The 21,667-nt window shown below is 52.9% G+C and overlaps 3 protein-coding genes across 3 annotated transcripts; all 3 read left to right on the forward strand.

The window, feature by feature from the left end:
- Positions 1–1,961: 1,961 nt before the first annotated feature.
- Positions 1,962–5,455, forward strand: Hoxb7 (homeobox B7). Its single transcript, XM_036194481.1, has 2 exons — positions 1,962–2,460; positions 4,700–5,455. The coding sequence occupies exons 1-2, from the start codon at positions 2,061–2,063 to the stop codon at positions 4,951–4,953; spliced, it is 654 nt and encodes a 217-aa protein (XP_036050374.1). The 5' UTR covers positions 1,962–2,060; the 3' UTR covers positions 4,954–5,455.
- A 2,311-nt stretch (positions 5,456–7,766) lies between these two features.
- Positions 7,767–16,870, forward strand: Hoxb6 (homeobox B6). Its single transcript, XM_036194480.1, has 3 exons — positions 7,767–8,263; positions 14,400–14,924; positions 15,989–16,870. Exons 2-3 carry the CDS (start codon positions 14,510–14,512, stop codon positions 16,246–16,248), a joined length of 675 nt encoding a protein of 224 aa, XP_036050373.1. The 5' UTR covers positions 7,767–8,263; positions 14,400–14,509; the 3' UTR covers positions 16,249–16,870.
- A 1,964-nt stretch (positions 16,871–18,834) lies between these two features.
- Positions 18,835–21,386, forward strand: Hoxb5 (homeobox B5). The gene is made up of 2 exons (XM_036197165.1): positions 18,835–19,498; positions 20,168–21,386. The coding sequence occupies exons 1-2, from the start codon at positions 18,937–18,939 to the stop codon at positions 20,413–20,415; spliced, it is 810 nt and encodes a 269-aa protein (XP_036053058.1). The 5' UTR covers positions 18,835–18,936; the 3' UTR covers positions 20,416–21,386.
- The last annotated feature ends 281 nt before the right edge of the window (positions 21,387–21,667 follow it).

Below are 21,667 nucleotides of genomic sequence, written 5' to 3' on the forward strand. Positions count from 1 at the left end.
CAGGGGGGGGGGGGAAGAAAAGGATTTTAAACAAGGACTCCCTCGCCTTGCGAGGGTGAGCGACTGCTGCCTGCCAGAGCCCCCCTCGCCCCCACCCCGTGTAAAAAAGCCTCCTTGTGCAATGGTCTTTTTTTTCCTTTGAACGTGCTTCTTTGTAATGACCGAGGTACCGATTTCTGCTAAGTTCTCCCAACAACATGAAACTGCCTATTCACGCCGTAATTCTGTCTCCCTCTCACTTTCTCTCTCTCTCCTCTCTCTCTTTCTCTCTCTCTCTCTCTCTCTCCTTCACCGCGTCCTCATCTTTCCTCGCAACCCCGCTCCCCGCTGCCCTCCCTAGCTCGCTGGCTTTCTCTCTTGCTTCTCTCTTTTTCCTCCTGTCCCCCCCCCCCCACACCTCCTTTGGTTTGACAATTTTGTCTTAAGTGTTTCTCAAAAGAGATTACTTTAGTTAGCATGCGCGCTGTGAGCAATTGTTAAAAGTGTTCTTAGGTTTGCTGTGAAGAGAATGTATCCTGTATCCGTGAATTGCTTTATTGGGGGGAGGGAGGGCTAATTATATATTTTGTTGTTCCTCTATACTTTGTTCTGTTGTCTGCGCCTGAAAAGGGCGGAAGAGTTACAATAAAGTTTACAAGCGAGAACCCGAGACTGGCCCGGGGCCGGCGCTCCTCATTCGCTCCCAGGCGCCTTGCAGGGTTGGTGGGGGGGACAGGGGGGGGGGAGCTGGTCAGCAGGCTCCTGGGCTGGCCTAGGCTAGGTCGCAGAGAGGAGGGGGCGGGGGCTGGAAGCAGGTGGTACGAGTCCCCAGGCCCAGAGGCGCAGGGGGTGAGGGAGGCGGCTGCACGTGATTGGAGGAGAGAGGATCGAGGGAGGGGAGCCAAAAGAAACCCCCTCCCCTTGCGTTCCGAGGCTGCTGGGCCCCGGAGACTCCAGCGCCCAGGCCGCCCTGGAGAGGAGATGTGCCCAAGCTGGTGGCTAGCACCCCCTGTCACTTCTCTCTTTGTTTCCCTGTGTGTCCTGGGGTGGGGGGCGGGGGGAGGACGGAGGGGAGGTGGAGGAGGACGCTGAGTTTATATTTCCATTTTTCTCGGACTCAGGTTGGGGAACCAGGAGCAGAGGGAAGGGGTTCCTCCCTACCTCCCCTCTCTGGGACGCCGCCACTTTCTCCTAGTTTCTAGGCCGCGGCTCGCCGCAGCCTCCTTTCCTTCGTTGCCTCTGCCTCGCTGGCAGCCACGCTCCACTGAGTGAGGCATCCGCCTTCCGGAACCGGGAAAGCAGCGAGCCGGACCCAAACCGCCCTCCTCCCTTCCTTTTTCTCCCCACCCCCATTCCGTTCTTTTTATTAATATTTTTTTTGCATATCTTTTTGTTGGCAACCCATTTTTTTTTTTTCTGTAGTCACCAGAAATCTCAGCGTCCAACGCCTGTTGGGTTGGATTCCTGCTTTAGGAAAGCCTTGATCCACATCCAGTCACTACAGCTGGTGCACCGAGAGAGAACCAGGAGGCCAGGCTCACCTCGTCCCTCGTCTTAGAATAGCAGCCCGGATGAATTAGCCCGGATTAATAAATACTCGGCCAGCACCCACCCACCAAGTTGCGCACATTCAATCCCTGCGTCTGTCTGTCTCTTGCTCTGTAACCGGCTGGGGGAAATGGGGGGGGGGTGACAACACGGATCGCTCAGAGGTTATTTATTTTCCCTTCCACTCAATTCCTTCCTCCCCAAATCACGCCTGCAAGCTGCCTCCAGCCCGCGGGGGTCGACAGCGGCCCTTGAGCCCCCAGCCCCAATCCGCAGAGCTCGGCCTTCCCATTCATTATTGATCATATTTTATAAATCCAACGCCACACAATTTTTTCCACATTACTGAGAGCCGCCGGGAGGCCGTCAGATCATTGGCCGAGGGGATATCACGTGGGCCAAGGTCACGTGGTCCAGAGAGGAAAAAGGGGGTCCTTTTTGGTGTAAATCTGGACTCTAATTCTGTAATATATCAAGGAATCTCGTAAAACCGACACTAAAACGTCCCTGACTACAAATCATCCGGCCAAATTATGAGTTCATTGTATTATGCGAATGCTTTATTTTCTAAATATCCAGCCGCAAGTTCGGTTTTCGCTCCAGGAGCCTTTCCCGAACAAACTTCTTGCGCCTTTGCTTCCAACCCCCAGCGCCCGGGCTATGGAGCAGGTCCCGGCGCCCCGTTCTCCGCCTCCGTGCAGGGCCTGTACCCCGGCGGGGGGGGCATGGCGGGCCAGAGCGCGGCCGGTGTCTACGCGGCCGGCTACGGGCTCGAACCGAGTTCCTTCAACATGCACTGCGCGCCCTTTGAGCAGAACCTCTCCGGGGTGTGTCCAGGCGACCCCGCCAAGGCGGCTGGCGCCAAGGAGCAGAGGGACTCGGACTTGGCGGCCGAGAGTAACTTCCGGATCTACCCCTGGATGCGAAGCTCAGGTAACGCCGCGCACCCAGCGGTCCCGAGCCGCAACGTCCGGGCCACAGTCCCCGGAAGGTCCCCTTTCCCCGCAGGGCACCCCTCTCTGTGTCCAGGGTACTCCCGGCCGCAGATCGGCCATTGCCACGCTGTTTAAGTCTGGGCTGGGACCCCGCGCGCCGCCCCCACCCCCAGTTTTGCTCGGTGCTCTCTGGCCCTGGCGGATCTCTTTTTGCAGACGCCACAGCGCTCAAAGCCCCCAGCCCGCCCCCAACCCTTCCTCCGGGCCTTTTAGCTTTAAATATTTATCAGCAGCCCCGGCACGGGCTGGAGATGAGGCCGTTTGTCTTGCCTAGGAAGGCTGGGGTAGGCAGAGAATAGCCATTAGGGTCTCTCTCCTCTCCACCCCCCTTCCCAGTCTGAGAGCTCAGTTCTGGGTGTGTCCCCCCAGCCCTAGCCCGGATAAGATACGGAGGAGGGGGCCGTGGAGCTAAGCAGTTCTCCCCTCCCCCTTCCTTTCCAGCCAACCCCGCTCCCCCATTATTCCCATCAGGACAATTAGAGGTGGGCTCTAGAGGCGGGAGGAGGGGGTACAGAGGAGCTGAGGACCCAGCTAGAGACACAGAGCCAGGGAGAGGTGAAGGGAGTTCCCCTGAGGCCCAGAGCAATGAGTCTACTGACTCCTTCTGCCCCTGGTGGACTTAGGAAGGTGGGCTGGAAAAGGAGCAAGGGCCTCATGAGAGCAGAGCTTTCCCAGGTGTCTTTCCTCGGGCTCCGTGGACTCCTGGGGAAACAGGCAAGCAGAAGATGACTTTCCTTTGGGGAGAGGGGCTAGGTCAATATGGAACCAACCCAAGACTAGGGAGTCCCGAGTCACCAGCAGCTGCTTTAGGGACCATAAGACACCAAGGCTTCCTCCAGGTCTCCTCCAAAGCCCCTCACACATCCTTTTTATTTATTTATTTTTAATCTCCTCAAGGCAGGTGGGTTTGGGGGCCAACTTCAAGGCTCAGAAGACCCAAGACTGTGGTCAGAGACTCTGAAACTCATCAGGGTTGGGGGTCTTGAGCAACCCAGTTCTCACACCATGAGTATTGGTTTCAGGGCTTCTATTACCTACCCTGTGATTGAACTGACTTTCCAGTTGGTTTACCAGAGCCTCCCCCCACACCCCTTTCCCTCATAAACATTCAGCTTGGCTTATATTTGACTTGAACTTAAGGCCCTTAGTGCCCCATCCTCTCTCCTTCCCAAGAGTGCTCACACCAGCGGCTCCCCAAAGCCCCCTCAGGTTCTGGGCCTAAGCTGGAAGTTCTCAGGTACCCTTCAGCCCCACCCTAAGAATCTTCACCTTCCTCTTCCATCTAGGCCACGGATCTTCCTTTCTTCCCTGCAGTCCTGCAGGCCCAAAGATGGCTTCAGACAATTAGGTTCTCTGGGCAGGAAGGCAGGCAGGTAGCCAGGCCTTGTTGATACTTCTGAGAGAGAATCCTTAGAATGTAACTGCTGTTAGACTAATAATTTCCAGGTCCAGGGAAGTAAATTCTTGCCTCTTCCCCGTCCCATGACAGGTTTGGGTGGGGACTACACCTTTGTTTCTTTCTTTTTCTTTTTTTCTTTTTCCTCTCAGACTAGGCCTGAGACACTAAGATGGCTTCCAGAGCCCCTTATCCCAAATTTCACCTGAAAGGGAAAGGTCAGATTTGGAGCCTCGGGACCCAGAAAGTGACTGAGGATTAAATTGCCCCCATTCTATGCTACCCCCTTAGGAATAGAACCCTCAGGGGCCAGCAGCTGAGATCTACCTGGCTTTCAGAAGCTCCCGGCTGAGAAAACCACCCTTAGTGGATAATAGGACTATCTGGTGTGGTGGGGCTGGCCTGTAAATCCAGCACTTGTAAACCCAACAATCAGAAGGGTTACTATATTGAAGCCACTCAGAGGCTACATAGCAAGACCACCACCCCTGAAAAGCAAAATAACTCTTGTGGACACACACACACACACACACACACACACACACACACAGGAAAAGAAGAAAAGAAAGAAAGCGTTTGCCTTTGGAAGCTTAGAAAATTTTCTGCACATGGCAGAAAAAAAAAGGTACCATGAAGTGTGGGATAGACTATGGAAAATGATAATTTGGTTCCCGCAATGTGGTCTTTTTCTGCCTCCTCAGACCTCACTGCGAAGGAGATGGTGTTTTTCACCCACTGATTTTGTTTTTTTCTATCTCTCTCTCCTAAATACTGTGAGTAGGGACTGACAGAAAGCGGGGCCGCCAGACCTACACCCGCTACCAGACCCTGGAGCTGGAGAAGGAATTTCACTTCAATCGCTACCTGACCCGGCGGCGGCGCATCGAGATCGCGCACGCGCTCTGCCTCACCGAAAGACAGATCAAGATCTGGTTTCAGAACCGGCGCATGAAGTGGAAAAAGGAGAACAAAACCTCAGGCCCGGGGGTCCCTGGCCAGGATAAGGCCGAGGCAGAGGAGGAGGAGGAAGAGTGAGGGACAGAGAAAGCGAAGAGGAAGAGAGAGAAGAGAAGGAGAACCCAATTCTGGAAACTGAAGCATGAAACTCAAATAAGGGGGGAAACCCTATTTAAATGAAGCATTTTAAAAAATTAAGGAGAAGGGTGAAATTTGGGCTTCTCAACACTGTAAAAAAAATACTGCCTATAGGAAAGTGTGTTGTCTGTTTTGTACAGTGTGGGAAGGACATTAACTACCTGCTCAGTGGCTTTCTGGAATGTGCCTCCCCTTTTCTATGTTGCTAGTAAGGTCTTTGTAAAATCTCGATGTTTTGTAAGCCCTCTTAGACACTGTCTTGTGGACTGTGGTTCCTTGCCTACCCCCTTACTTCCCAGTAGCGACACTAAACGGGCCTTAGGGAGCCTAGAGGACCCGCTAGCTCCTGCGTCTGGTGCACTTGGCTGCTGATCCTGGCTCCTACCGTCCCTATGAGCCTCTTTCTGTATATCTAAAGGATGGAGAATAAAACAGGATTAAAACCCAACAGATTCTGTACTTTCTGTCCCCCTGTGGCTGGGAGGGGATGAGGGTTGGTGGTGGATGGGTGTCTCACAGCCCCTCAACTGGTCTCTTCTCTCTGGGTTCGGTTTGCTTTTATTTCCCACATGCCCCTGCCATAGACACTGCCAACTAATGAACCCCAGTCTCTCTCTCCCCTTTATACCTTCACCAAAGCACACAATTCCCATATTTACAAGCTGACAGTACACAAATGTATACACTGTTACAGTCACAAATAAACATAGACATCCATATATTCACAAATAGACATACAATCTTTCACACAATCCAGGCTCCATGCCCAGAACACATGCATTCACATTCACATACACTCACAAGTAAACACACATTCACAGCCACTCACAGACACATTGACACACACCAGTGTACATTCACACATTGAATCCTAAACAGAGACTCACATTTGCTCCCAAGTAAATCCATCCATGAGACCATATGCTCAGTTACACACTTCCAAACATAACACCACTACCACCCCCAATTTAAAAGCTTCCAGTTTTACCAGTGCCTTTTCTTATCCAGGCCTCTAAATGAGACAATGAAATCCGAGGCTGGTGTCCAGCCACAAATATTGTGATAAAATCCAAAATGGTAGGCCTCGAAAAAGACAAATGGAAAAGCGAGGGGTGAATACCCTATCCATCCCACCCCTGGAGTGGTTTGGGCAGAGGCCAGGACACCAAGTAGAGGCCTTTGGGCCCGCCCAGGGCAACCTCCTTGCCAGTGTGCTTAACAGCTTTCCGCTTGCTCATCGCCAAACATTTTGGGTCAGCGTGATTTTTTTAAAATTTTATTTCAATTTATTTTTTACTTTATGCCTTAAAATCTATTTCATTCTAAATTTGCTAGCATGATCCATATGAAACTTTAAAACTTAAAAACCGTGAGCGAGAGCCGAGCGAGTTTACCGGGTTGGGGTGGCCGGGATGGTCGCAGTGAGCTTGGCGGCGCCCGCCCCGCCGCCAGGGCTTTCTCTGCGTTGTTCAGCCTGTTCTTGAGTGCCGCCAACCTGGAACCTTCTGAGGGGCACACACGGGAGGGGAGGGAGAAGAAAAAGAAAATTTAAAAAGGAGATTATTTCCTTTTCTGCATTAGGTCACCAGAAGCCCAACATAAAATGTAGAGGTTTTGTTTTTGTTTTTGGAAACCTGGAAAAACAGAGTGGGTTGTTATTAATTTTTGCAAACCCTTGATCGCTGAACAAACCCCTCAACGATAGTGTCTTTACACCTAGACCCGCGGTGTTGATTTTTAATATTTATTCGTTTACAAACCCTGGATTGTTTAAAGAACACCATCTTAAACCGAAAGGGCTTGATAAAGGTGGTAAGGTTTGGGGGTAGGGGAGGAAAGTATGCTTAATTTGAATTTCTAGGACAAGGCCCTTAAAAACCTGCGGCTTCAATTTGTAAAAAAAAAAAAAAAAAAAAAAAAAAAAAAAAAAAAAAAAAGGCCCTAAAAACCTGCGGCTTGCCCCGCACCGACCGCCCAACTCCTGGAGAGCACAGGGATTTCTCCCAGGGAACCTGGTCCGGAGAGCTGCCTTTTAGGCGGGAGAGGCCGCTATCTGGCTTCCTCCTCCAGTTTCTGGGGTTCTGGGGTGGAGAATCTGCTTGTTAGACTAATCAGGTTTGGCCCCCATCCAGGACACCTTCCCTCCAGAGGCAAAAACTAGACCCTGAAGGCCGACGCCCCCCCACACCTGCAACGCTGCGAGCCTCACAGGTGGCGGAATCCCTGTCTCTAGGGTTAGGAATGGGGGCGGGTGTTCCGAGCGGGAGAGGGGGGGGATAGGAGCTTTCTTTTTACGAAGACGCAGATAGCAGCATCCAACACCGGCTGCTGCTCTTGCCTCACCTTCCTATTGCCTCAGAACAGTCCCACGTGCAAGATTTGGGGGGAAATTTTTACTATAAAAGGCAGGCAGAGCTCTTGAGGAAAATGTGGAGGTTCCAGAGAAAACCCCGGTTCTAGCTGGACCTCTATGGCTTCTCCACCCTGAATTCTTGCACCCCAAATCTCACCCCGTCTCAGATTGGGGTTTCCCTAAAAAGAGAAGGGGAAGAAAAGAAGATGGCGACTGAGAAAAGGGTTGCTGGTGGAGCAGCCATGAAGAAATGCAATAAATTCCTTGTTGTTTTATGAAAATTTACAACTTTGTGATAGAAGTTTATGAGTGGTTGAATCCAGCGATTGGCCGGCGCCGGTCATGTGGCCGGGCGATCGTGAACATGAACTTTTTATCATCTCCCTGGTGGTTATAATGCAGCATTCTTTTGGACACCACACCTAGGTCGGAGCACTGTCGTCCTTCAGGGCTCCAGCCTCTTGATATTTTTATACCTCAATATCAGTTCGATAGAGCAAAAGAGAGAGAGGAAGAGAGAGGGGGGAGAGGAGAGAAGAGTGAGTGAGAGAGGGAAGGAGGGGGTGGGAATCACACAAAAGAGAGAACCAAAAATAATTTTGATTCCTAAGTTAATTTGCTCGCTGATCTGGGATTTTTAGTCATCATGAAGGGTAAATGGACAATCTGCCCAGGACTGAAGCCTGATACCATTTTTCAAAGCCAGAACTTACTCCATTTTCTATGCAAATGCCAGAAAAGCCAAACAACCTCTCTCTCAAGTCTGAGAGGGGAAACGACGGCTCTCAGGTTGGGACAATATTATCTGGAAGCTGAAGAAGAAACCGAACGCTCCTTTTCCCTCCCTCCCCACCCATTTGAATCCGGAGAAGGGAAAACCCCCCAAGTTCAGCAAAGGTAAGGGAGATTCTACAATTCTTATTCTTTTGCATCGGTTTTTGCAGGGGGTGGGGCTTAGGTTTTTCTCCCCCCTCCCCCATCCCAAGACCAGGTTGAACCCCACCTCTGGGCGATGCTGGGAGAAGCTTCCCAGGAAATTCTGTGGTAAAGAGAGGGGTGGCTGCTTCCTGGAGGGGGAAGCCGCTGCAGGGAAGATGCGGGGGGAGGGACGGAAAGGGGCCTCGGAGGCCAGTTTTATGTTGCCTTTTTAGCTGGGAGAGAGAATCCAGCAAGGGGGGCTGCGAAAGAGAGGGTGGGGGTGTCTGGGCTGCAGCCGAGCTGGCCAGTCGCTCTGGCCCTGGTGGGGTTTGTGCTCCTCACCTCCCTCCATCTCTCCCCGTTCCTGGCCTCCCCCCGATTGCTCCCATGCGGTTCTCTTGCCCAGTGTGGGTAAAGGCGATTTCCTGGCTGCATTGGCACAGGGGCGGTGGCGCTGAGGGACGTTCTGGTCTCAGTAGGGCCTGGAATCTCCGCAGAGGCCAGCCGAGGGCAAGGAGGCGACTAGGGTGACATAAAAAGAGCAATTCACAGAGAAACGTTCGCTGTCTTCCCTCGGAGACATTTCTGAAATTAAAGATTGTGGGTGAAGGAACCCAAAGACAGGGAGACTCCCCAGGAAGCTAGCCGAGGAACGCCCAGGTCTCTTGCTTCTCCCACCGCCTGCCCGAGGGAGCCTCGTCTGCAGGGAAAGAGTTGTGTGGTTTTTCATGCGGTAGGTTAAAGTCTGTCGGTCTGTGTGTTGGTAGATCTGTTACTTGTGTTTCTAATCGGTATAGGGTGTGTGGATTTTGGTGGAGAAAATTGCATATCTGATATGGAAGCATTTCAAACTTTCCTGGATTCAAATGTGGTGGTTGTGAAATGATTTTAGCATGCTGTTTCTGGCTTATACACAAAAATAAATTTGTTGAGTGTGTTGGGGGGGGGGCAAGGGATACAAAACAAAAGGAAACTTAACCAGAAAATCCAATGGTGTGTGCTAAAAAAGCCTCGGGAGGCTGAGTCCAGAGCTAAGCCCTCTCTCGCACCGCCCAATTTTGTTCCCTAGCTTCCTGGGGGGGGGGGAGGGGGAAGAGCTGCTGAATATGAGACAAATTCTTAAAGAAGCTCTTAGGGTTCAGGCCAGCCGGTGAGGGCTAAGAAATGGGGTGAGGGGGTCTCGAAATCTATACGCAGTGAGGAGCGTCACTTTGGGCACGAAGGACAGGAGACACTGTGATTTAGTTTGGTTTGTATGAACAGAGATCGATTGCCTTTCTGTTTGTTTCTTAAAAGCCTGCAGGTCGTTCAGGCTCAGGCTTCTGGTTGTCTGGGATTTTAGGATCCTGGGGCAAGTGTGTGGCTAGTTTGGTCTTCAGAGCTATTAGGAAAAGGAAACTCAGCCACTTGTGGCACAGGACTGGGGCTCCCTGGGGGGCCAGAAAAAACAGCTCTAGACACAGGCCTGGACTGGGCTCCTTGAAACACACTGGCTTCTTAGCAAGAGGAATTCTTCGCTAGCATCTAGGACGCTCGGACTCCATTCGCGACGGGAAAAATCCCCCCAAACCCAGTCAAAGTAAAGGTCTTTCCCCCCCTCTAGTCTTGGTGGATTATAAATCGTCCCTTAGACAATTTCCTCTGACCCAAATTATGCAGTTTGCTGCCATCTACCGTCCGTTCGGGGACAGGCGGCTTCGGCACAGCTGGCCACTCGACACCCCCCAACCCCTGCGGGTTTGCTTGGAGCCCGGGCCGCGGGGTTTCGGTGGGATTCCGGCCCATGCCAATGCTCTCTACTGCATCTTAGTCCCTGGGTGTAGATTAGAAAACGGAACGAGTCTCTTGTCACGTCCTCCTCAACCTTCTCCCATCTCCTGCAGACCTCCACTCGTCCCAGCCACAAACCTGGAGGCTGGCAGAGGAAGAGGCAGATGTCGAGAGAGGAGTAATAACTATAACCCACGGACAGGGGTACTGAACCAAAGGGTTAAGGGTTCAGACCCACGACCCCCACCACTACCTAAGACACGAGACAGGATTGGGCCGCTGGAGAGATGTGAGGCCAAAATCTGTTCAAGGTTTATTTAGTTTTCTTCTCAGCCAAAAACGGGGGCGGGAGGGGGGCAGTCATGGGGAGGCGCCGACCAGGCAGTTCCACTCGGTTGTTAAAAGACAAACCCAGTCTGTATTCTTCCAGTTGGTTTGTGGGTCTTGCCAATTCCTAAGCTGGTGAGCCCGTGGTGAAGGAGTTGAACTGAGTTTTCTGGAAACTGTTGGTGTCTGTAAGTGAGTGTTGGTCCCCTCCCCCATCCTCGATCGTTTCAAGCGAAATCGACGCAAAAAAAAAAAAAATGCTTTGGTGGAAAATCGGGAGTGAAGAGAAAGCATCAAAGAACCCAAACCTTTGTAATTTCCGATCCTGTGGAACCACTCACACCCGGTTAACGGAACCGCTTTCCCAAAAGTGGGTGACGAGGGGCTGGGTGCGCCTCCTCCGCCTCAGCATGGGAGTCTTGGCCCGGATCTCACCGGTTACTGATTAGCTCGGGCTTTCAAGCTGCAAGAGGAGGCACTGGCTGCGGCTTTCAAGGTGCAGTGGGCCCCGTTCCTGGGCGGGGGCTCCAGGAAATTGCCTGCGGTGCCAGGCTGGCCAAGGTGTTATTAAGGTCTGGCTGGGAGCTGTGGGTCGAGAGGCTGTGTAGAGCTGGGGGCACCCCCCACCACCACCCTAGACGACTCTAGAGTCTGAGTCTCACTGAAGCAGCTCTTTAAGCTTTCCCCCCTTCTGCTTGAGAGACTGACTTTCTGGCGGCTGGATGGCCAGGCTTAGTGAGTCGCTCTGCGGGAGGCCCCGAGGGATCTGGCAGGCAGATCTGAGGCCCTCCTAAATTTTTTTCCTTTGAGCAATCAGAAGGAAATGTAGGGAAGGGAAATCAAGCTATTACAGAGGCTTGAAACACTTCGGGGCTCTTAGGGTAAGGGTGAACCGGGAGGAGTGGAGCCCACTACTCCGAGAAGATCAGAGAGGATGCCGCTCATTTGCATAATGGAAATGAGGTCTTTGTACCTCGATTTGAACTAGTCGATTTTAGGGCAGGGTGTCCAAGCAAAGAGCCTCTTTCCAGTCTGTGGGAGCCACTACATTGCACCTCTGGGGAACATTTCAGACAACCAGAATCCAGGAGGAGAATTGGGTTAGAGAGATTTTCATCCGCCCCACCCCAGGTACAGTTGGGGGTGGGGCAGGAGAAGGTACCTACTATCCAAGGAGCTATGAGGGAAGAGCTTTGTATCTTAGAGGACATAGGAAGCCTAGCTAATGTCTCACCACCTCCTCATACAGGCAAATGCCATTCCCAAAACCATCACCTTCTGGAGATTTTCACTCCTGAGCTGCACATGACTTAGGCAACATTTCTCTGGGAGCTGGAATGTGCATGCTTACCCACGGGACTGCAGACTCAAAGCACAGAAAATCACAATTATAAATCCTGCCTGTGGGGTATCAGGACAATCCCTGTGCTGTGTACTCAAGACTCGGTATATTATTTACATCCCTCCCCCAGTGAGTTGAGGGGGGTGACAATCCTGACGGAGAACTGGCTGATGCCTGCTGTGTATTTACATATTTCCCAGTGGAGACAGACAAACTGAGGTGGATGGAACCACAGACAGATCAGTAGAGATCTGGCTCCAGAAACCAGGCGGTCTCTGGCCCAGCTCTGCCTGCCTGCTCTTTTTCCCAAACAAACGGATCAGATGAATAAACGCTCATAAATACCTCTGGGCTTAGATAAGAGCGATGAGGCGCTATTTCCTTTCATGCTCGACTCCAGGCGCCCTGCCCTGCCCATAGTGGCTCCATCTCCAGACAGGCAACCTGCAGAGGTGAGGTTAATTTGGAGGTTGCTACTCTAAAGGATAAAGCAATTATTTTCCAGCCTCTATCACAGGGCAAGGCCTCCTCTCTCACATCCTCTTTCTTTCTTTCCTTTTATTTTTATTTTTTATTTTATTTTTTTTTAACATGGGCAATTATACCATCTTTCCTATCATGAGGACTTTGTGACCAGGGAAAAGGGCTGAGGCCCAAGGCCCATCCTCAGTGGCAAGATGGGTGTGTGTGTACATATTCTTCTGCATCCTGTTCCTTTGCTGAAACAGCCCCTATTCAGTATAGGCCCAGCCATTTCTAGATTGGAGCGTTTCTGCTTTCTGCATCATTAGGAGGTATGAGATTCTTTTCCACACCCCCCCCAATTGATTAAGGCTAAAAGAGACACCCAAGGATGGTCATTGTGCCACAAAAGAACAGCCTAGCAGTAGCCTTGAGTTCAAAGAGCTTCAGAGGCCACTTTGCAGCCAAAGAAATCCTCACCCTTGATCACCCACCCTCAGCCCTTTCCTATTATCAGTGGACAGAGCTGGACCACAAAAAGGAGCCCAAAGAACAAGGCAGAGGTGGGTCCGCCTAGCCTGACCTCCGACATCATCTTATGACCCAGTACTCCCTATATTCAGGTTGGAAGGGAAGTTGTTACTCTAAACTGTCTGGCCTGTGTGTGCATATTAGAATGTGAGAAATACAGTGTGTCCCTCAGCTGGGGAATCTGTGCTCATTTTCTTTGGATGAAAGAGGAAGAGAGCTAGATAGAGCCTTTCATTTCCAAATTCTCACAGCAGCAAAGCAGACGATGCAAACATGGGGCATGGGAGGGGGGCTGAAGAGTGGCCGAGGGGCAGACAGGAGGGCTGTGGCTACAGTGAGCGTGCCAATTGAAAGATGGTTACTGAGTCCCTAGGAAGAACTAGCAGACTTCCTTCCTTCCTTCCAAAACTAAATCTAAACCACGACTTGGGAGGGGGTTTCAAAGGGAATTAACAATTTATAGAGAGAGCAAGGGAAAAAGAGAAGGTGCTTTTCAATGTGCTGTTCTCCAATATGAGGATCTGAAGACTCTTTTTTTTTTTTTTTTCAAAATAGGGTTTCTCTGAGTAGCCCTAGCTGTACTGGAATTAAAGTGCTGGGATTAAAGGTGTGCTCCACGACCACCCACTCATCTACTCACATTTCTAAGAGGGCAATTTCTTCCCCTTATCTAGATTTACTGGAACATCCTTGATGCTGAAGCTCTGCAGCCAGGAATTATTCTTACATCAGTTGGGGTGGGGGCTAAGTGCGGATTTGAGTGAGGTTGCAGGCAGAATATGCAGACAAAGTCACACAGGCTGGGCCGCACCTTACTCCTTTACTCTGCATCATCAAATTTAAGGATTGTTAGTTTCTTTCTCGGGGCCCTATTTCCAGTCAAGACTGCGGCTGAGCTGTCTTGGGCTTAAGGACCTGGTTGCCAGAAGCTCCTAGCCTAGTGGAGCAGCCTGAGGCTCACATACCCCTGATATTTCCTCCTTCTGGGTCTTCTAGGCAGAGGGATCTGGCTCGACCATCTAGCCTTGAGAGTTGTGGAGAAGCAGGGATGTGATAAACCTAAGCTTGCAAAGCGGAGAGAGACAGACCTGATAAGCAGGACAAACGATTTTCCAAACCTGCGAAGGAGGGTGTTTCTTCTTCCCTTGTTTCTAAAATGAAGCAAATTAGCGAACAACTTCGTTCCCCCTTAACCAGCACAAAACCCTAGAAATAGACCTTCCCCCCTTCCTTCTCTCTCAACGAGATTCCTGGGCATTTCCTCAGCCCTCTTTGAGGGAACGGGCCCATGCAACGCAGGGGTTAACTTTTCTGAAAACACAATTAACTTTTCCCTATTTCTGCGTGGAGTGTGTGTGTGTGTGGGGGGTGTATTTATTTCATCACTGGGGAATGGGGTGATCTCCATCCAAATGTTCCCTCCTCCCTCAAAAGCACAGACGTCTCTTTCGCAGATCCTACGTAGGTGGGAGAGAGAGAGAGAGAGAGAGAGAGAGAGAGAGAGAGAGAGAGAGAGAGAAAGGAGGGGGAAAAAGGTTGATAGGTTTGTGCGCGGGTCCCTCGTGCAGGCTGCGCTCCTCCTGGGTGCTATTTGACAATTCCTGCCTCTGCCATTGGTCAGTGTTGGATCAGATGGTTGTATTTCCTTCTGGCCCTCACTGGCACCTCGCCATCCCCCCTCAGCTAAAACCCAATCTCGGCTATACTACTAATAGGCGCGGCGCTCGGACTATAAAACACAACAAATCATAAACCCGGCGGAGCAGCAGCGGTCGCGCGCGCCTCCCCTCCCGATGAGTTCCTATTTCGTGAACTCCACCTTCCCCGTCACTCTGGCCAGCGGGCAGGAGTCCTTCCTGGGCCAGCTGCCGCTCTACTCGTCCGGCTATGCGGACCCGCTGCGGCACTACCCCGCGCCATACGGGCCGGGACCAGGCCAGGACAAGGGCTTTGCGGCATCCTCCTATTACCCACCAGCCGGCGGCAGCTACGGCCGGGCGGCGCCCTGCGACTACGGGCCGGCGCCTGCCTTCTACCGGGAGAAGGAGGCGGCCTGCGCCCTCTCCGGCGCTGACGAGCCGCCCGCGTTCCATCCTGAGCCGCGGAAGTCTGACTGCGCACAGGACAAGAGCGTGTTCGGAGAGACGGAAGAGCAGAAGTGCTCCACGCCAGTCTACCCGTGGATGCAACGCATGAATTCGTGCAACAGTGAGTGAGACTTCCTGCTGCCCCGAGCGGGCCCCCATGCAAGAAGGCAGAACTAGCGAGTGTCCCCACCCCACCCCACTCCCCCACTGGGAACTAGTGGAGGAGCTAGGTGGATATCTCAGGAGATAGGGCAAGATTGGGTCCCTGCCTCCAGATCGGGTCCCTTGTCCGCAGAAGTTGCAAAGTTTGCAAAGTCCCAGCTGCACAGTAAGGCAGGGGGAGTAAGTGGGCTTTCCGAGAGACAGGCCTGGGCTATGATTGCTGATCAGGAAGAGGACAGGGGACTCCCTCTCTGCTTTTGCTTTCCTCTGTGTCCTTCCCCTCTCTTATCCGGATCTGCCCGGGGTCCCCATCCACCCACCCAAAGACCACTCCATTAAAAACAAGAGTGCGTCATGAAGGGGGGGGGGTGTCATGACGCCGGCAAGGGCAAGTTTACTGGGTCCTGGACTGGATTTCCCTGGGGCTGGAGGTGTGTGTGTGTGGGGGGGGGGCTGGGGGTCGGTAAGGCACCCGGAAAGGGGTGGTAGTCTGAGGAAGGAAGAATAACAGGGGACAGGGGGAGGGAGTGAGAGGGACAAGCCGGCGCCTGGGTCTCAGGTTGGATTATCTGTCGGCTTCAAGTCCCAATTGATGTCCATTAGCTGGACACGAAAGTGAGGAGCTGTTAATGCGGACTATGGATCGATCCACGTCATTATGGATTAAGGGCCAGAATCTATCATCGAGTAGGGTAGGGAGAGCTGGATAGATAGAAAGAAAAGGAAAGAAAAGAAAAATACAGCTAGTGGGAAACGCACCTGGCCAGACCCTCCCCCTAAGCTCAGGTGGGAGCCCAACGGCCCCTCCCCTCCCCCACCAAAAGTCTAGACAGAAAGAAAGCACAGGCCTAGGAGTCCAGGAGGGAATCTGGAGGGGGCGCTGGAGGAGTGGGAGAGGGGGACCAGGGAATGGGAGAAGGGAAAGGGGACCAGCTAGCATTACGTTTGAGGGCTGAGTAGAGGAGGGGGCTGTGGGCTTGGTGTGGTCACCCCAGGCCTCAGTTTCTCCTCTCTGCGTAACAGGTTCTTCATTTGGGCCCAGCGGTCGGCGAGGCCGCCAGACATACACCCGCTACCAGACCCTGGAGCTGGAGAAGGAATTTCACTACAATCGCTACCTGACCCGGCGGCGGCGCATCGAGATCGCGCACGCCCTGTGCCTGACGGAGCGGCAGATCAAGATCTGGTTTCAGAACCGGCGCATGAAGTGGAAGAAGGAGAGCAAACTGCTCAGTGCGTCTCAGCTCAGTGCGGAGGAGGAGGAAGAAAAACCAGCCGAGTGAAGGTGCTGCGGAGGGAGAGGCCTGGAGGGGAACCGAGGGCACCCGAAGCCCCAGAAGGCTCTGCGGTCGGGGGGAGTCTGGGGACTTGCTCTGCCCCGCAAGACGGGCGGGGCCCAGCTCTCTCCTGGACGTCCCCGCCCGCAGAGCTTTTCCTGGGCGCTTGGAGGCTGCCCACCCAGCACCCCAGCGCCTCCTGCCTCCCCGAAGAACCCACCTTGGCCTCATCAGGCTCCCTGGTGAGAACTGAGAAGCGGACTCACTTGATGTCTCCCGGAAGCAGAGCAGAATGCTCTTGTCCTTGTCCAGTCTCATTTCGTCCATGTCCCCTGTGCACGGTTCAATGGTAGATTCGCTGTCCCCTCAGCGGGGACCTGAAAGACTCCCTGACCCCAGACTTGTCTCTCCTACCCCCTCCCCAAAGCCACTGGAAGGAGCACATACTACCTAGAAGTAAGAAGAGGAGCCTCAGAAGAAAACAAAGTTCTATTTTATTAATTTTCTATGTGTTGTGTTTGTAGTCTTGTCTTAGCTCTGGACGTGAAATACTTCGGTAATAATATTAATATTATTAATAATGATGATGATGATGATGATAATAATAATAAAGATGTGAAAACTCGCAGCTCAATCACATCCAGTCCTTCCCTGCCATAGTCCCAGCCACCCTGTCACCCCTGAGCCTGAACAGCAAAGGCAAAAACCGTGGTCCGCCTCAGGGCCTTTCCAGCCACCAGACTCAATTCCGGAGTTACAGTTGAGATAAAAGCAGGAGCCAAAAGCAGAGGCCAGCGACCGGTCCCTCCAGGCTCCAGTGCCTCCCTCTTGCTAAATCCACAATTGCCTCTCCCATTCAGACTTGAGGGATGGAGGGAAGCCTTTTCCTTCTTGTTCTCTAAGCTTGCCTAGGTTTGTGAGACTCTGGAGGGATGCCACTTGAGGCCTCCTAGCTCAGAGCCCTGGAAAGACCTAGCTGGGCAGGTCTGGGCGCCTCTGCAGCGTTTTTCTGTCTTCTGCTAGCCAAGGCCCCTGGCCTTTGGCCCGCCCACATGGCTGTATCTGCCGGCCTTGGCCCTCGGCTCCCCAGCCTATTGCTCCGGAGACTGAAAAATGAGGCCACTGGGCATCTCTCCACAATTCGTATACAGGCTCCAGGGTGCCCCTTCCCATATTAAGTAGGAGCACGGTGGCAAGGGAGAGAATGAGAACCCGGGAGCAGGAGGCTGCAAGGGCCCGACTTTATCTGGCTCTTTGGAGACCTGAGGCCACGGGGCCAGGTGATGAGGCATTTGGTCTCATCTTCTCTACCCAAAACGGCTTATGCTCTCTCTACTTCCACCCACACCCAAGCCGCAAGCTCCAGGCTCCGTTTTCTTTTTTCCCTCCTCCCTCTCCCTTTTTATTTTTAAAGAAAATAGCCACCTGGCAGAAGGGGCCAGCTGCCGAGATCTCTGGCCGCCTAGCGGGCTCAGCAAGGGGCCGCCGGTCTTCCGAACCCCTTCCCAGGAAGGCTGTAAGGCGGATGAGCAAATTCTCTGTTAGCCACCAGCAACACAAGGCTTCGGATCTGGCCTCCGAATGCCATAGCTGGCATCTGGCGAGAGTGTTAAGGGGTTCTGTTTTATCCCCAAACCCTCACATATGAGTTACCACCCAAATCTAAATCGCCTAGGCGGTGGCTGCTCTGGTCTTGGCCGCTTTCGGCTGCCTATTCCCGGCTGTGTTCTTCTTCTAGGGTCCCTTATCCAGCTCGGTTCCTAGGCCTAGGCTAAGGAAGCCAGGTCAGGAGCAGAATTCCAAACTTCCTAGGGGCCCAGGAGAACGAAGAGCTTCTCTGCCTCTTCCAGCCTCCTGCCCAGCCCAGCGGCTCTCTGGTGCTGTGGACCTGCCACCAAAGCCCCCTCGCCAGGAAGGAGGCGCCTGGTTGAGCTAACGGAGGACATAACTTGTAATAATTGTTTTTCACATACAACTTCAAGCCCTTCTCCCCCGTTTCCTTACCCAACTTTGGGACTGGCGAAGCTTAAGGAGGGAAGGTCAGGCAACTAATTCCTTGATCACACTATCCAGAGTTAAAATAATAATAATAATTATAAATGATGATGGTGATAATAATGTCAGAGAGAAGGACATAAATCGAGGAAATAACCGCACTTTAGCAAAGTGGGCAAAAGATTCAAACCTATCTTTCTAAAGATTCAACCCTGCGGGTGAGCCGCGGGCCCGGGTTTCTTTCTTGCTTGGCTGTTGCACAGAGCCAGCTGGGAGGCTGCCGACGCCGCCATGGCGGCCTGCTGCCCGCGCTCCCGTCAATCGCCGGGAGGTGGCGCGCTCTGCTCAGAGGCCAACGCCAACCTTCTCCCTGTTTCTCCCCCGTCTCTCTTTCTCTCCCCCCACCCTCTCGGAGGCTCGCATTGAATCGGCCCTAACGATTCTCGGATCGTCATTATTTGTAACCATAGAGCATGAATTACCTCTTGAGGTCATCAGCGAGAATTTACGACTGGTCAACAAAAGCACGTGATTCCCTAACGCCCCCCCATCCCCCTTCCAGCCCCCCCCCATATTTGGCCGCATACATAGCAAAACGAAGTACAGTGCATCGCTATAATTCATTAATACATCATAAATCGTGAAGCACAGGGTTATAACGACCACGATCCACAAATCAAGCCCTCCAAAATCACCCAAATGAGCTCGTACTTTGTAAACTCCTTCTCGGGGCGTTATCCAAATGGCCCGGACTATCAGTTGCTAAATTATGGCAGTGGCAGCTCTCTGAGCGGCTCTTACAGGGATCCCGCTGCCATGCACACCGGCTCTTACGGCTACAATTACAATGGGATGGATCTCAGCGTCAACCGCTCCTCGGCCTCCTCCAGCCACTTTGGGGCGGTGGGCGAGAGCTCGCGCGCCTTCCCCGCGTCAGCCCAGGAGCCCCGCTTCAGGCAGGCGACGTCCAGCTGCTCCCTGTCCTCGCCCGAGTCCCTGCCCTGCACCAACGGCGACAGCCACGGCGCCAAGCCCGCTGCTTCGTCCCCTTCCGACCAGGCGACCCCAGCCAGCTCCAGCGCCAATTTCACCGAAATAGACGAGGCCAGCGCGTCCTCCGAGCCCGAGGAAGCGGCAAGCCAGCTAAGCAGCCCGAGCCTGGCCCGGGCACAGCCAGAGCCCATGGCCACCACTACAGCCGCGCCCGAGGGGCAGACTCCACAGATATTCCCCTGGATGAGGAAGCTTCACATCAGCCACGGTAATTCTCCATCTCTTTTTTTGTCCTCTCCACATCCCTGCCCTGTGTTGGGGGTGGGGGGGGTGAGGAAGGCTTGACTTTACCTCAAATATAGATCCACCCCCCCCCCAAGAGGAAGAAGTGTCTGAAAGGGTCCCCACAGCTCCTTAGATAGAGCCAAACAGGGTCTTTTGCTGGGGGTGGACATTTTAAAAAGACAATTTGTTGCCAGGCTCAGCTTAGGTTTTATTTACCCAGCCAGTCACCGGCTTTAGGATGAAAGATGGGATTTGTGTATTGTGGGGAAGGGGCTTGTTTATTCCTGAAATTTGGAGGCTGCGGCTAGCAGAGGAGGAATGGGCTGTAAATGGAGCTTTCTAGGGTGAAAGTGAAGCGGCTCTCCTCCTTCCGGGGCTAACGGCCGCCTGAACCCAGCCTAGGGTGAGGCACTGGGAAGGAGCCAGAGACAAAGCGGGGAGCCTTCACTGTCACCAGAAGTGGGGGCTGCTGGAGAAGGGGAGGAAGAAATAGAGGCTGGATGCGGGCACTTGGAGTGAGGAGGATTGGAGCTGCGGTGAGCTGGGTGCTGGGGACGCCTGGGTCCTGCTCCCTGCCCCCTCCCACTCGGTGCCCCCTCCTTTAACCGGAATAACTAACGTTGCCTCCGGGGCGCTTCTCTAACTGCTCTAGATATGACTGGGCCAGACGGGAAAAGGGCCCGGACCGCCTATACTCGCTACCAGACCCTGGAGCTGGAGAAGGAATTCCACTTCAATCGCTACCTGACCAGGCGACGACGCATCGAGATCGCCCACGCGCTCTGCCTGTCCGAGCGTCAGATCAAAATCTGGTTCCAGAACCGTCGCATGAAGTGGAAGAAAGACAACAAACTGAAAAGTATGAGTCTGGCTACAGCCGGCAGCGCCTTCCAACCATGAGCCCATCCGGAGGAGCCCTGGGCGGCCCAAGAGCCCGCGCCACCCCCAGCCCGACCCTTCCAATCCTCCCTGCACTGCGGCTGCCCGCTGGGGACCTGTTCCCACGAGCCTGTCTCGCCCCAGCCTTGTATTACAATTTTTCGTTTGGTCTTAGGTCTTCCCATGGCTCCCTCTCTCCTGGACTGGTTCTCTTGTTATTATTGTTAATAATTATTATTATTATTATTTCCCCTCCAAGCTCCCCACTTCCCTCGGCTCGCCCCCAATTGCCAGTGTTTCTGAATGTCCTTGTGTCTGTGGGTGCACCCCTTCCCCCAGGAAAAAGAAAAGAAAAAGAAACTCGCATGTTTAATGTGACTCCCCCGCCCCTGTCTGTGTTCTAACTTATTTATAAAAGGATGATGGCTGTATTTTGAGTTTCAGCTGGAAACTTCCATAAGGGGCAGCAGTTGAGGTTGGGTAGTGCTGGGCCCAGCTGAGCTGGCCTGAGAAATGGAGTCTGTGATTATGTGTCTTTTCACCCACCTCTTCCTTCTCAGCTCCCACTCCCTAGGCCCAGGTCTCCCAGTGGCTTATTCCTGGGGTGGGAAGGGGCCAGGGAAGGACCAAAGTGTGGCTGTTGGGGAGGAAAAGAGGAAGAGTCCAGCGGCGGCTGCCTGGTAGGCCACACAAGGCCTCATCTAGGAGTGTATAGAATCAGAAATAACCCTCAGTGTACAATGTCTTGTGATTTTTTTTTCCTCTGTGAATCTGTGGGTCTGGTTAGAAGGCCCAAAGCTTGTAAATATGAGGATAGTCTGGGTCAGGCCAATCACTTCCTTCTTTACCCATTTCCAAGACCATTTGTAGTAAGCAGGTGGGTGCTGTGTTACTGTTCCGTGTGGACTCTGTCTTTGCCAGGCCTGTCTCAGTGGTTAGCTTTTGGTATGTTTGTAGCTTTCCTTGAAGTCAAATAAATGTCTCCCCCACTCTATTGCCCTTGTCTTTTATCCGAGGGTCTGCCTCTTTGACCACTGGGCACAAACTATCCTAAGACCATCTTCCATAAACCTAGGGCATAGAGAAGGGAAAGTAAGGTGCCCACCAGAAACTCCTTGAAGCCAACTAGGTCCCTAGCTTGGGCCAGGAGACAGGCCTTCGTGCCTGGGGCGCTGAGAGGCCCAGGAACTTCAGATGGGCCTTAGCTGAAATCCATCCTGACTTCCCTCCAGCTGAGTGGCAAAGCCTCTGGGGCGGGTGGGGGCACTCCAGG

This window comes from Onychomys torridus, chromosome 8 (assembly GCF_903995425.1).
Source record: "Onychomys torridus chromosome 8, mOncTor1.1, whole genome shotgun sequence".
Classification (NCBI taxonomy): Eukaryota; Metazoa; Chordata; class Mammalia; order Rodentia; family Cricetidae; genus Onychomys; species Onychomys torridus.

Bases quoted from the DNA above. Each gene is read 5' to 3' on its own strand.
- Hoxb6 (XM_036194480.1), top strand. From the start codon at position 14,510: ATGAGTTCCTATTTCGTGAACTCCACCTTCCCCGTCACTCTGGCCAGC. The intron at 14,925-15,988 runs GTGAGTGAGACT...TCTGCGTAACAG, and splicing joins ACGCATGAATTCGTGCAACA to GTTCTTCATTTGGGCCCAGC.
- Hoxb5 (XM_036197165.1), top strand. From the start codon at position 18,937: ATGAGCTCGTACTTTGTAAACTCCTTCTCGGGGCGTTATCCAAATGGC. The intron at 19,499-20,167 runs GTAATTCTCCAT...TAACTGCTCTAG, and splicing joins GAAGCTTCACATCAGCCACG to ATATGACTGGGCCAGACGGG.
- Hoxb7 (XM_036194481.1), top strand. From the start codon at position 2,061: ATGAGTTCATTGTATTATGCGAATGCTTTATTTTCTAAATATCCAGCC. The intron at 2,461-4,699 runs GTAACGCCGCGC...TACTGTGAGTAG, and splicing joins CCCCTGGATGCGAAGCTCAG to GGACTGACAGAAAGCGGGGC.